General features: G+C 36.8%; 1 protein-coding gene and 1 long non-coding RNA gene across 2 annotated transcripts in view; one reads left to right on the top strand and one right to left on the bottom strand.

The window, feature by feature from the left end:
* Window positions 1–10,613, bottom strand: part of PNPT1 (polyribonucleotide nucleotidyltransferase 1) — a 41,418-nt gene extending 30,805 nt beyond the window's left edge. Inside the window, exons 1-8 of the mRNA XM_036872488.1 lie at window positions 10,441–10,613; window positions 5,810–5,870; window positions 5,124–5,198; window positions 4,313–4,418; window positions 3,383–3,432; window positions 2,305–2,368; window positions 2,156–2,203; window positions 1,097–1,210 (exon numbers count right to left, since the gene is read on the bottom strand). Coding sequence (XP_036728383.1) covers window positions 1,097–1,210; window positions 2,156–2,203; window positions 2,305–2,368; window positions 3,383–3,432; window positions 4,313–4,418; window positions 5,124–5,198; window positions 5,810–5,870; window positions 10,441–10,601 — 679 coding nt within the window. The 5' untranslated portion in view covers window positions 10,602–10,613. The remainder of the gene's footprint in view (window positions 1–1,096; window positions 1,211–2,155; window positions 2,204–2,304; window positions 2,369–3,382; window positions 3,433–4,312; window positions 4,419–5,123; window positions 5,199–5,809; window positions 5,871–10,440) is intronic.
* Window positions 1–14,221, top strand: part of LOC118905739 — a 203,463-nt gene that overhangs the window by 41,090 nt on the left and 148,152 nt on the right. The gene's annotated exons all lie outside the window — the stretch shown is intronic.

Raw genomic sequence — 14,221 nt, 5'->3', positions numbered from 1 at the left:
TTTCTTCCTCCTGCCTGTATGTTAGATAAGTTGGCCAGAGCTCTGTTCATAAGTATGAAGATGTGGGCCACACCCTGAGGATAGCAGAGTAGAAAGCTAAAAAGAATCTAGATTTCTTAAGACATTATGGAGCTGCTGTAATTGTCCTGGACTCATTACCTCTGAACTTTTGTTACTTGAGAGAAAAATAAGTTCCTATCTTGTTTAAGCCTTGTTATTTAGTTTAACCACACAATCACTAACTAACATGTAGATAATACACAACTCCTGTTTCATGTGTTTTGTCTATCATACATATTGATAGTACCTAATTCTAACTCATTACTAACACTCCAAAAGAAGAAGCTGGAAATGAGGTGTTTCACACATTAATTGTACAAAAAAAGAACTAAAAGTTTAATAGTTTACATTTCATCAAAATGTCCCCACATTAGAAGATCCATTGTCAAAAAGTTCCAGACATCAAATGTCACGCAGTAGAATAAACTGCTAAGAGACCTTAATTAATTTGTCCATGGTTAACTGCGGCAGATGCTGGGTTTCAAACCCAGGTCATTTGGACTGTTAAAGACCATTCTTCTTCAACAGAACCAGCCCCTGATTTTCATTCATGCAATTATGACATTTTAGTTAGAAGGAGTGAAGGTGACCCATGGTCAGAGCATTTCTTCTACTTTATTACTAGTTTTCCACCTACTGGAAATATGATACCTCTTTCTCAGAGGACAACCAACAGACTTAGAATGACTGCATTAGCTAAATTAACATATTTAAATGAATGAAACAATTAATTTACTACCAGAGTTGGAACTTCAAATTTTAGACTAGCTCATCTGTCTAAAAATAATTACTAAATTATCTTGATAACGATTTTTGTATATTTCAATTAGAGTGGTATAACAGTCTATAATTTTAGGTATTGTTAGATATGAAGCAAGAGCGCTACCAAAATAGGGCAGCAATAAAACAAAACAAAACAAAAATCTTTATGGCTAATTAACAAAGCACACATACAAAAAAAGAGTTTAAATGCATTTTTAAGAAGCCAGAACTTGAAAGTAAAATTCAGAATAAATCTACCACTTAAACTACTTACCAATCTGACTTTTAGGTGCTCCAGTAACCACTAAATTTAAAGTACTGGAAGACATTTCTTTTCGTGTTGGGTTAACAACACATTCTCCATCAATCATTCCTATTCGTACTGCCCCTAAAACATATTAAAATATTGGCAACTGTTTAATAAAAACTCAGTTTTCAAGACATCCTAGTGACAACTTCAATCCCTATCTTCAGTTGTGACCACAGTAAAATCCATATTTCTATCATGGTATTTAAGGCCCACAGATTATACTACCTCACCCTACCTCTGGCCTTACTGGACCACTCAGTTGCTCAAGTACACCATTTCTTCTACATCTCTGTGATTATGCTCATGTTCTTCTCCTGGTCTAGAATGTACTTCCTCTAAGGCAAGTGCTTACAGTCTGATCCTACTAAGGTTCAGCTTAAATGTCGGTAACTCTGAGGAGCTCTCCTTGACAACCTGACCTCACAAGACTAAACCCGCCCTTCTCTATCATTTTCTTAGCACTCTGACTACACTTTTATAATATTGTTTATAAATATCAATAATTATTTGTCTGTTTCACTTATGCTGAAACCAAGAACTGTCTCATTCATCTTTGTACTGCTGATGCCTAGTCTGCCTTAGTTCCTTCAGTGCTTAGCTCAGTATCTGGCACTTAGGACACTCAGTAATTATTTACTTGATGAATCATTTGTATATTGCATGATTACAACTTACAAGAGCTGTAAGTTACAAACATGTTTGTATTATCCTGAAGGAGTATGTACTCTGACAAATTCCCAGTCCAAAAAAAGAGAAAGTCCTCTAACAGAAGAGGCAACAAAGAAGTCACAGTATCTAAAAACATAATCTTTAACACCATAACATACTGCTGTAAGAAACAAAACCCAAAGCAAAGATAAAAATGTCTCAAAATGCTGAAAGGACTCTTCTTAGAATGTCATTTAATTCAACTCCCTAAGAAATAATAATTCAGAGCCAATAAATTTATGCCCTTACTATAGCATGCTTACTCTTATTTCTTGAAAAAAATATAATGTTTCTTATCTTCAAATCCTAACTTACCAATAGGTCCATTCCAAGGAATATCTGATAATGAGAGGGCTACAGAAGCTTTAAGGAAAAAGGAAAAAAATAAGAGCTGAAATAAAAATAATTCATTGCTTAAAAAAAAAAACAACAGTAATAATTTTAATCTTTATTTTTATACTTACCACCATTAATTGCTAGGACATCAGGTTCATTAACACCATCTACTGCTAACAGATTACAAAGGATCTGGTGCAAGGGAAAAAATTCAAAGCACTTAAAAAAAAATCTACTTGATTTGGGAGGATTATCATTTCGATTAACATCTTGTCCTAAAATATAGGAGCACTATATGGTTAAAAGCAGGGCCTTTGTAGTCAAACCCCTTAATTCTGGTTATCATTTAACGACATGCTTGACCATTGACAAATTACTTAAATTAAGCCTCAAAAGTTTCCTTATCTTTAAAAGGGAAAAATAACAGCATCTTCCTGAACAGTTCTTAGGAAAATTATAGGAAATATTGTGCGTAAAAGCATTTATAATACTGAGCATGTTGGAAGTATTCAGTAAATTAGCTATGTTAGTAAATGTTACACAAAAATATTGTTGTCTTCTGTTTGGTAAGCATAGACAAATAAATTACACTGTAATAATATGCCTATGTCATGTACTTAGGAAAATAACTTCTTGAGGCAATGACATCCTTGCAAAGGGATATTTGCAAGGCATATTTATTTTTCTCAAATACATAAAATAGTTACTTAATTAAAGTATATGGGTCATTATTCTGAAAGAAAGGAATATTCAGAAAGTATTAAAATATAACAAAGTAGAGGTTTAGAGGACCCACTGATAAAAATAGGTAATAAAGATTAGTTGTATCAACTGTCCTAGTCTGTTACTAATATGACCTTCAAGGCCCAGCCTGAACTGTCCCCACCCACCTCAATCACTCTAACCTTTTTTCAGATTTACCAATTTATTTCCTGCCTTAGGGCTTCTGTGCATCCCATTGCATCTTCCTACACGCCTACATTGGCTAATTCCTACTCATAATTCAGGTATCAGCTCAAATTGACACCAAATAAATGTTAGCTTTTAAAAATTGTTTTTAAAAAAACTTAATGTAAAATGTAGCAGGATCACCAAAAATTCTTATTTTGTACTGTTTATAATGTTTAGCCTAGGAAGTATTAAATAGAGATTCATTAAGTCATTTTTGATTGACCTGGAAACAAATAAACCTAAAACAGAACCTACCTGTGTATCATAAAAGTAGCCTGCTGGAAAGAGAGGTCTAATTGAACGATCTGCCAAAAGCAAAAAAAGAAAAGACATTAAATAATTACTGACAGAAGTTGCTTCACAATTTAAAACTTTTCCCTCATTAAACAAGCTAAAAAATAATATAACTAGCTATTCAATAAAACAAAACAATAATAACAAAAACAAAACCCTTGGACTAATTTACTGACAGGGTCACAGATAAATGGTAATATACATCATGCCCTAAAGATGAAAAACTAGCAGGGCAAGAGCACCCAAGTGTAAAATTGGGGAGCAGCTTTTCATTCTGGTTCCACAGGCATCAGAATTCATTGCTTATTTGTTATTTATTTATATAAGCAGAGGAAAGAGACTTAACCAACAGTAGACCAAAAGAAAATCCTTCCTTGGTATTCTGTGTCTGATGAATGCATATAAATTTAAAGTAGAAATTTTGGGTAGAAGAGCTATAGACTACAAATGATCCCACAATATTTAAGGATGTCGAAGATTTGAAAGGTTATAAACATATTTTAGTAGTTGATGAATATAATGCTTTCAGGAATTACCATGCTGAACATAAAAATGAAAAATACTCAGGATAGGTTCAACAGAGTAGAGGTGTGGGCCACAGAATTTACATGATTAATAGAGATTCATTCATTTGGTCAACAAATATTTATTGAATGCCTATTTTGTGCTGGGCAGTATGCCAGGTATAGGGGATTCAGTATTAAACAAACAAAAAGCTTTTTCTCTCATGGAGCCCACATTTGAGTGAGAGGATACAGAAAGTAAATAATCTTAGGCAGTGTTAATGTAGTGAAAGAAAATTTAAGAGATACTGTAGAATACAGATGGAAGAAAAGAGATACTAACACAGGCTTATCAGAGAGGGTTAATGCCTCTATCTAAATATCTTACCTATTACTCTACTTGTAAGAATTTCTTTATCAGAAGATCCAATCTCTCTTCTAAGATAGTTTGTGGGAATTCTACCTGCTGCAGCAGCCTTCTGTCTATAGTCAACCTGAAGTAGCAATGAAAAAATGCAGGTTCATTCGACTGCTATTTGTAGTAGCAAACTATTCCCCAAGAATTACTATATAGCTACAATTCTCCTGAGGTTGCAACAGCATATTCCAGACTAAGAGTGGAGAATATTTTGTTTACTTTTAGTGTTTTGTATCTCTTAGGGAAAGGGGAGCTGATAGAAATGTTTCAGCAAATGGATTTTTAAAAAGCCTTCCACTTAGTCAGATGACTGTGTAGCCTCCCTACTTCCCAGAGTACCTTATCCTGGTCAAGTTCAACATTGCCTTTTTTGTATTACCTCTCTTAGATATAACTGCATTCCCCTTTTCATAATAAAAGAAGCCATAAAATACTAATGAGCTCTTTACTCTTCACCAAACATATACTTGCAGACTCATACTAAAGGGAAATTTATGAAAGCAATGAATTCATTGCTTATTAAACATCAAAGTACTTGTGCACTTCCACTGTTTTTGTCAACTTAACGAACTTGGACCTTGTAAAGTATGCTTACCACTAATATGAGAGTTGGTTATGAAGCAATCAGTTTAAATTCTTTTAATGACTCAGTATCAAACAATTAAGGAAAATCCTTTATTGTGCAAAGTTTACACTTTGTACTCACTAGACACTGGACGAAAATACTACAAATTCTATATTTATGCTATATTACAGTTCAGAAAAATCAGCAAGTACTTACCACCAAAGGCATGAACTGGGAAGGTGAAGGTTTTGTTTTACTGACCGCTGTGACCATCACTGCAGTGTCACCTGACTTAGTTAAACATAAACAACAACACTGGTAAATTCTTTTAAAATCAGATATTAACATATAAGCAGTGAATGACTGAATCCTCCCTCAGTTAAATGAAGGGAAGAGAAATGTTATTCCATGACAAAATGACTATGAAAATAATTATTCACAAGTAGTCCGATCTTAATCCCTTCTGCATGATCATGATCTGTATTAGAAAAGTCTAATAGTCTAAGTTTTTCAAAAGCAACAGAACTAAAGGGAAAAGGCTCACTGATAGCTTAGTCACATCCAATCATAGTTTCTACTTCTTATTAGGAAATTTAGACTATAAAGAAAAATTTCCCAAGTATTAATTACTACTGAAGAAACCTGTAAAATTACTTTCTCTAGAAAAGCATTACAGAATTTACAAGAATCAAACAGAACCCCAAGTTTGGAAGAGATCTTAAAGTTCATTTAATATACCTAGTCCTCTGACTCCCTGGTTGTCTGGAATGGTTCTGACACTACAAATGGTCTGAATTAATTTCCAATACCAAAATTCTAAGAAGTTACATGATGTAAAGATATTCAGTACCAGTCTTGATAACCATTTTTAAGATGAAAATTTAACAACTTGGACTTTTTACCTGTACTATAGCAGAGCCATCTGCAAATCTGGCCAGTTTTCCAGAGGATATTTCTAATTTTCTGTTTAAAATAAAAATTCAATACAAATGGACTTAGGTCATCAGTACAATTCCCAGCTTAGTATAAAGCAATTAAAGATTCTAATAGAAGAACTAAAGGTTACCAAGCCCCATAGGCCCCCAACCAGCAAAAAACAAACTAAAAAGGGATAGCGTTCACTATCATTATTGAAGATACAGGGGAATTTAAGAGCTGCTTTAGGAAAAACATAGAAACCAAGGCACAGGATAATCTGAATGACACAGTATTTCTGGGGTGCGAAAGCTTTCTTCTTCTTCTTTTTTTGAAAATAATTTTTATTGGAGTATAGTTGCTTTACAGTGTTGTGTTAGTTTCTGCTGTACAGCAAAGTGAATCAGCTATATGTATACATATATCCCCAGAAGCTGTCTTCTTAAGTGTTTTTCCCATTTACCACCTTAGTCTCTTTTGTTTTACCACCCTTGCCTTGTTGACTAAAGTAGCCTTTTACCACACAAACTGGATCATTTCTCTCCTTAAATCCTTTAAAATTTCCCTCATTGCTTTCCAAATATAAACTCCAAGACTGACTGCAGACACCTTCATTTTCTACAGTGGCGCCAAGATAAGTCAATGGGGGAAAGAAACAGTCTTTTCAACCAATGGTGCTGGGACAATTGGATATCCATATGCAAAAAAGTTAATACAGTTGGACCCTTTCTTCGTATTATAAATAAAAATTAACTCAAAATGGATTATTGACTTAAATGTAAAAGTTAAAACTATAAAACTCTAAGGAAAAAACATAGGAATAAATCTTCATAAATTTGGGTTAGACAACGTCTTCTTATAGATGACATCAAAAGCACAAGTAACAAAAGGAAAAAAATAGATAACTCTGACTTCATCAAAATTAAAAACTTTCATGCTTCAAAGAATGTTATCAAGAAAGTGAAAGAAAACCTACAGAATAGGAGAAATTATTTTGAAATCATATACCTGATAAGGGACTTGTATCTAGAATATGTAAAGAATTCGTACAATTTAACAATAAAAAGAAACCCAGTTTTAAAAACTGGCAAAGGATTTGAACGGATGTCTCTTCAAGGAAGATCAACAGATGGCCAACAAATAATGAAAATATGCTCATCATCATTAGCCACTACGGAAATGCAAATCAAAACCACAATGAGATACTGTTCACATCTATTAGGATGTTATGTGTTGATGACGATGTGGAGAAACTGGAACTCTCATACACTGCTGATTGAAATGTAAAATGGTGCATCTGCTTTGGGAAATAATCTGGCAATTCCTCAAAAGGTTAACAAAGAAGTACTATATGACCCAGCAATTCTACTCCTGTATATATCCAAGAGAAATGAAAACATATGTCCATGTAAAAATCTGCACATAAACCTTCACAGCAGCATTATTAATAACAGCTCCCCAATGGAAACAACCCAAATGTCTGCCAACTGACAAACGAGTGTATCAAGGAAGAGAGTACGGATACTGACAAGGATGAGCCAAGGAGTGGACTATCCCCACCCTGGCTAAGAATAAGCCCTCCCAATTCTATCAAAAACCAGGAGAGAAGTGGAGCCAGGAAAGCACTGTTAAAAGCTTCTAAAGCTAATATACAGCATGGGTTTGAACTGCAAGGGTCCACTTATACATGGATTTTTTTTTTTTAGTAAACACAGTTCTTCACAGTCTTCCATTGGTTGAATCATCTGATGCAGAACTATGAATAGGGAGGCCTGACTATGGGACTTGAGCATCCTTGGATTTTGGTATCCTGGAACCAATTCCCCACAGATACTGAAGGACGACTGTATTTACAATGGGGACTGAATGAGTTGGTGAGAGAAAAGCAAACAAGCAAATAAAACAAACAAACCAGCTCTGCAGTGCCCCCAGTGTTCTCAAACCCACGCTTGATTTATAGTCAAACACCAAATTCTCCTACTTTCTTTGTTCCCTTTCTTGAGTCTAGCCAGTGTCTCCTTTAGGGGTCCTAGACCACCCACCAGATAGTCCTATGGTCCTGCCTTGGTGACTGCCCTAATTTAAACTGTTTTTTTCCCCAGGTGTGTGCAATTTATAGTATGTAAAGAACCAGGTGGTTACTTTCCATTGTCTCATGATCTCATTTGGTGTTAACTGACCTATGTAATTTTTTCTGTTAATGCACTTTTAGTTGTTTTTGGTGCAAATCTGTTGTTAGTTTTGTATTTCATGGTTGATTTTACCTCTTATCAATTTACTTGCCAACATTTTAATGTATAAAATACCTCCAAATATTAATACATAATAGATTGCTAACACATCAGTGGCTTCTGGAACTGGAACTGGGTGGCTATGGAACTGTATGGGAAGGAGATTTTTGAGCTTTTTAAATGTTGAACCATATGAGTGAATACCTAATCAAAAAATACTTTTGAAAAAAATAAATAATAAAAAGGATAAGATGAGCAGGGAGATCCTATTGGTGGGCAGAAGAGTGGGAGGAGGTAGCTTAGGAAGATAGAAGGGAAAAGAGGAGCCACCTGCCACAGGAAGTAGAACTCCACGGAGAGAGATATGCTTAAAGAACATTTTTAGAAACACTTGCAAAATGGTATGGAATGTAACCACCTTACTCCAACTTCCACCAAGAAAAATTCAGTAGTATTGATACAGAACTCACCCCACCCCCACCCCTGCAAACAAAACAAAACACCCACCTTTATGATTTGGCCTTGCTTTGTTGCTAACTCACATTTCATCTTTCACTCCATCCACAGTAAGTTATTTGTAGTTACTCAATGCACTCTCTCACTTCTCTGCAATTGCGCTTGCCACTTTCTCTGCTACCTTCTTGCCTTTCAGGATTCACCTTGAACAGTAAGCTTTAGGGTGTGATAAACATCCCTCTGTGCTCCTTTAGCACCCTGTTCATACCTAATACCTTTCCCACACTGATTTTCTCAGCACTGAACCTCTGTTTATCTTACTTCCTCATCAGACTGTCTCTAGTGCCTTGTAACTCAATATCATAGATGCTCAATAACTTGTTTAAATGAAAATTAAAGTTACCCCAAAGGTTACTATGAGTATTAAATACATTTACCACAATAGTATACAACCTCCTAGGGCACTGTAAAGAATACTTATAACAAGTATAAAGTATGTGGTACATAGTAATCACCCAAAAAAGTTTGCTGCAAACAACAAACTTATGACAAAGAAAATAATTGATTTACCCAGCAGGTATGATATTTATGAATCTCATTGTTACAACACATGACACAGGTTTAAAAAGAGGTTACAAAAGAGGTCCAGGTTGACTAATAAATGAAAGATTCAAAGTAGATTATTCATGAAAAATTTGGAGGGCAGAGGCTAATCTTGTTGCTTTGAGTCCCTCATGCCTAACAAATAGGAAATGTCTGTTGAGTGAAATGTTCTGGGGCATTTCTTCAGAGAAGAATAAATGTTCAGTCCTTAATGGAAGAGATACCTTTTCCCTCAAAAAATCAAAATCAAGGAATGCCAGAGGTGGAAAGACCTTAGAGATCATCTAGTCTAGAGGTCAGCAAACTACAGCATGTTTCTTTACAGCCTTTCACCTAAGACTGTTTCTTACATTTTTAGACGGTTTGTAAACACACATGAATGTGTGACACAGTATGCAGCCCACAAAGCCTAAAATATTTACTATCTAGCCTCTTACAGAAAAAGTTTGCTGAATCTTTATCTAATTCAGTCTCTTAATTTGGAGGGCAGAGGGGGGGGTTGGGGGGGCCCGGAAGTAGTGAAGTAACTTGTTCAAAGATTATTCAGTAACTTAGGGAGGAAGTCTTGGATTCAAAGCCAGATTTTCTGGCTTTTGTATGAACTAGGATCAAAGTTTTTTTAAAAGTACATGTGAAAGGTGTAGATATATAAAGTAAGCATTAGCAGTTTCATTTATTCTAAAAATGAATCCGGTAGTTTTTAAAAAGTGATTTTAGACATGAATTCTGGCAAACAGACCCCTAAAGAGAGTAACGGTTTGAAAAACAAGTTCAGAATCCACCTAGCCTCATAGTACTAGCTTTGGTTGACTCTGAGAAAGCTACCTAACCTTCTCTGAGCCTCTGTTGTTTTAATACATTTACTACAGGCTTAAACATGAGAATATCATATAACCGGCGTTCAATAAACTGACCTTGCCCTTCCCTTCCTACCCAGGGTCATACAGGCCAAGCTTTTTAGGCAGTAAACTGAATTGGATGACGTAAGCATCAATTATCAACGCATTATCTTTTCATTTCATAGCCCAGGAGTCCCCGAAAAGAAAGGGAACGGAAATCGGGTGGACAGACTCAGCTGGGGAAAAGAAGCCCGGAGCAGGGCAGAAGGGAGGAACAAGAAGCAAAGGGCACGAGGCTGAGACAGCGCGAGAAGGAGGGTGCCAAGAAACAGACTCCAAACCCGGAAAGGGAAATTTGGAATTTAGGTTTGGGATAAAGAGGGGGAAAGAGACCTGGGGTGTCGGATTCGTACTCTAGGAGGTGAATGTACTCGGGCTGCCCTGTCATGACGCTTTGTGAAAGAACGGAGAACGCACACCGTTCCTTACCTGCTGCCTAAGTCCACGGCCACGGTTCGCGACCCCGCCCCGTCCCATAGTGCTCGCACCTGCAACTGGGTGAGTATCCGACCCCGCCCTGGCAGACGGAGGGGACCACGGCCCAGTGGCCGGAGCTGGAGGCACGAGCAGCAAGGCCTGCAGGCCGCCATGACACCAGGCAAGCGCTCAGCCCGGGCTGCGCCCTGATTGGCTTACTCAGCAGGTAGTGGGCGGGGCCTAATGCAGTTTCGTTTCTGCGGTGCAGTGGGGAACGCTGGGGAAGCGGATACCGGACCGCTTTCTACGAAACTTAGAGAGGGCCAAACCTATCTGAACGCGATTGTGACTTAACCAGTCCTTCTTTCCGTATTAGCCAATGAACAACAATTAGAAAAATAATGTGGGCTTTTTGGTTGTTTTTTGTTTTGCTATCGTAGTTTAAAAGAAAGTCCTAGAATAATGTAAGTGTTTAATAAGTAGAGTAAATATAGTAGTAATAGAAGTAATCAGAAAACACATTATTGTTTGGCTTATGGGAGCTGAGAATTAGGAGAATTTGCGTAGTGGGCCATGGAAAGAGATCTTTCTCTCTCCCCTCCTCCGCCCTGGCTTTTATTTTATAAATTCAAACAACAAATATATTACTACGAAGGTTTGCGTTAATTTATTTCTAGTAAGTTAATTTCACTTCTTGTTGACCTATATCGTCATTTTATATATCTTTATGATCATTTTGGATTCATCTTCCTTTCCATTGATAATATTTAGCAGTTTATTCCTCTGCCTGTTTTGTATTTTCAAGTGTTAATACTTTCTAAACCAACTCTTAAATGCAAAGTGCTTGCTACTATTTAAAAAAAAATGTTTTGGAAAATGAAAAAAGTTTTTGGAATTTGAATTTGATCCATTTCTAGGGGGTGGATAAATTTCTCCCACCCCTCTTAATCTGCCTGTTGGAAAATATTAACGTGGTTCCTGGAATGAACCAAATGATCATTTTTCTACTATGAGGGTCATATTTCTCTTTTAAGGTCATAATCCCATCCCCCCCAAAGAAATCCAGACAAAATCCAATGCACATTCAAGCAGGGTTTTAAGAACAAAAAATGTTAACTCCAGACAGACAAATTATAATATTTGGTGGCAAAGCAGCTCCCTTATACCTTGCTCTCAAGAGCTATTATCACTGATTTGGAATTTCCATGCCAATAGAAGGGATTACTGTTAACTCTATTTATAGGTATTTAGTGTTAAAGTAGTTTTTGCCTCTTCCTCTACCTTTGACTTTACCTTGTTGTCAGTGTTTCCAAGACCATTCTACTGAGACCTGTTATAAGGACAAATCTATCAGAATCTACCTGCCACAATTCAACATGATTTTAGATTTATAAAATAAGAATACGAAATCACCTTTTGGTAGAGTACCTAAGTACTATATAATCATTTTCATTTAGGCAGTATTGCCTAGTAGTTTAGAGCATAGACTTGAAGTTGTTACCAATCCCCAAAGGGTCAGTGACCCCTCAATGGGTCCTTTGCCTGGAGTTGCAAATGCCACTCAAATGAAACCAGGTTCAGTATAGCACAGCAGAAACTTTTATTGATGAAGGAATTGAGAAAGGAGAGCTCATGCTCTAAAAATACCTTCTCCCCAAAGGGAGGGGAGTAAGGGAATTTTAAGGGGTAAGAGGCAGATAAGTCATCAGGGCTGTAGGAAAGGGTAGAGATTTCCAGGGGCAGCTGGGGGTAGCTGGGGCATACGCAGTTTTCCATGCTTCTCTGTACAAGGCATGAATTGTGCCTAGCAGAATACAAATCCTCCCCTTGAGCAGAGATTGTAGCACAGTAATGAAGCAGAGGTAACTTTTGGATACTTCCAGGTCTTGTCTGTGTAGGTGCGTTCCTGTGGTCAAGTCAGAGCCGGTTCAGGACAGTTGACCACTGCATATCTCTTAAAGCACAGATGCAAAACAACGCTGTCAAACACCAGGTGATTTGGAAATAAAGAGATAAATCAAGGCAAGTATCCATTAGCTCCCAGGGACTGGTACGGGTGACAAAGTATCTCCCTTCTCCATTCCTTGGTGAATGAATAAAGTTTCTGCTGTGCTATACCAAATCTGGTTTCATTTGATTGACATTTTCAACTCCAGGCAAAGGACCCATCGACCGATTGAGGGGTCTCGGACCCATTGGGAATCGGTAACAAAGTTAGTCCTGAATGGTCCCAGTCTTGGCTTTGCCATTTGCTAGTTGTCTGACCCTATCTCTCTGAGCCTCAGTTTCTTCATCTATAGAAATGGATAATACAAGTCTCAAAGGATTTTTGTAAAGATTAAACATGACAGAGGATGTAAGATGTTTATCACAGTACATGGCACATTGTCAGCAACTCAATAAATGGTAGATTCAGCTTTGATTCAGCCTTTTAAAAAAAAATTAATTTAATTAATTTATTTTCTATACAGCAGGTTCTTATTAGTTATCTATTTTATACATATTAGTGTATATATGTCAATCCCAATCTCCCAATTCATCCCACCACCACCCCCGCCCCGCTTTCCCCCTTGGTGTCCATACATTTGTTCTCTACATCTGTGTCTCTATTTCTGCCTTGCAAACCGGTTCATCTGTACCATTTTTCTAGATTCCACATATATGCATTAATATACGATATTTGTTTTTCTCTTTCCGACTTACTACACTCTGTATGACAGTCCCTAGGTCCATCCAAGTCTCTACAAGTGACCCAATTTCGTTCCTTTTTATGTAATTCAGCCTTTTCTTAATTTTCCCTCTAGTTTTCTCTGTTTGAAATACTGAACAACCTTCTTTCCTTCAGAAACTAACCATGGATCGGTTAGCTTTCATCCAGTTGGAAATGCTAGAAAGCAGAATGTGCACATTAAACCCAACTGTTTCCTCACACCAATCCAAAATAATTGAAATGGTAGTAATTGGATCATAAACTCCAAGGCAAATGTGGACAGTGAAATCTTGTGGCAGAGCATTATTATGAAGTAGTCATACAGATGATCAGGCTATGTTTACATTAAGCATTTTAAGACTGACATAGAAAGAAACGTATAAAATGTTTAAATTCTTGTGGTTGTAGCTACTGAAGCTATGACCCATGAGGTTCAATCTGAAATTGAACCTCACATTCTGGAAGTATAGTTCTGCCAAGTCTAGTTCGACAGTCAAAATATAATTTAATTTTATTTATTTATTTATTTATGGCTGTGTTGGGTCTTTGTTTCTGTGCGAGGGCTTTCTCTAGTTGTGGCAAGTGGGGGCCACTCTTCATCGCGGTGCGCGGGCCTTTCACTATTGGCCTCTCTTGTTGCGGAGCACAGGCTCAGCAATTGTGGCTCACGGGCCTAGTCGCCCCGCGGCATGTGGGATCTTCCCAGACCAGGGCTCGAACCCGTGTCCCCTGCATTGACAGGCAGATTCTCAACCACTGCGCCACCAGGGAAGCCCAAAATATAATTTAAAATCAGTTTCTTTACCTTGAAGCACATTAACGGTGATCCAATTTAAATCCACCAGCAATGTTTCTCAGATCTCCTTTTCTCTTTTCTTCAAACTCCAATGAACCTGCATCAAAAGAGTTAATACCACTGCACCCTCTGAGTAGCAATTTAATTTAAGTAAAACACCATTGCATTAAATGATTGTTAATTAAAATTTAATTTGGTTTGTAGTTTGGTTTAATATTGATAAATAGTTATTTATTTAGTTATTTATTTTAGTTTTACGACTAAGCTACCAGAATAAGGAGCTTATG

The sequence above is a fragment of the Balaenoptera musculus genome, chromosome 13 (genome assembly GCF_009873245.2).
Source record: "Balaenoptera musculus isolate JJ_BM4_2016_0621 chromosome 13, mBalMus1.pri.v3, whole genome shotgun sequence".
Taxonomy (NCBI): domain Eukaryota; kingdom Metazoa; phylum Chordata; class Mammalia; order Artiodactyla; family Balaenopteridae; genus Balaenoptera; species Balaenoptera musculus.
This window is presented reverse-complemented; position numbering and strand designations above follow the sequence as displayed.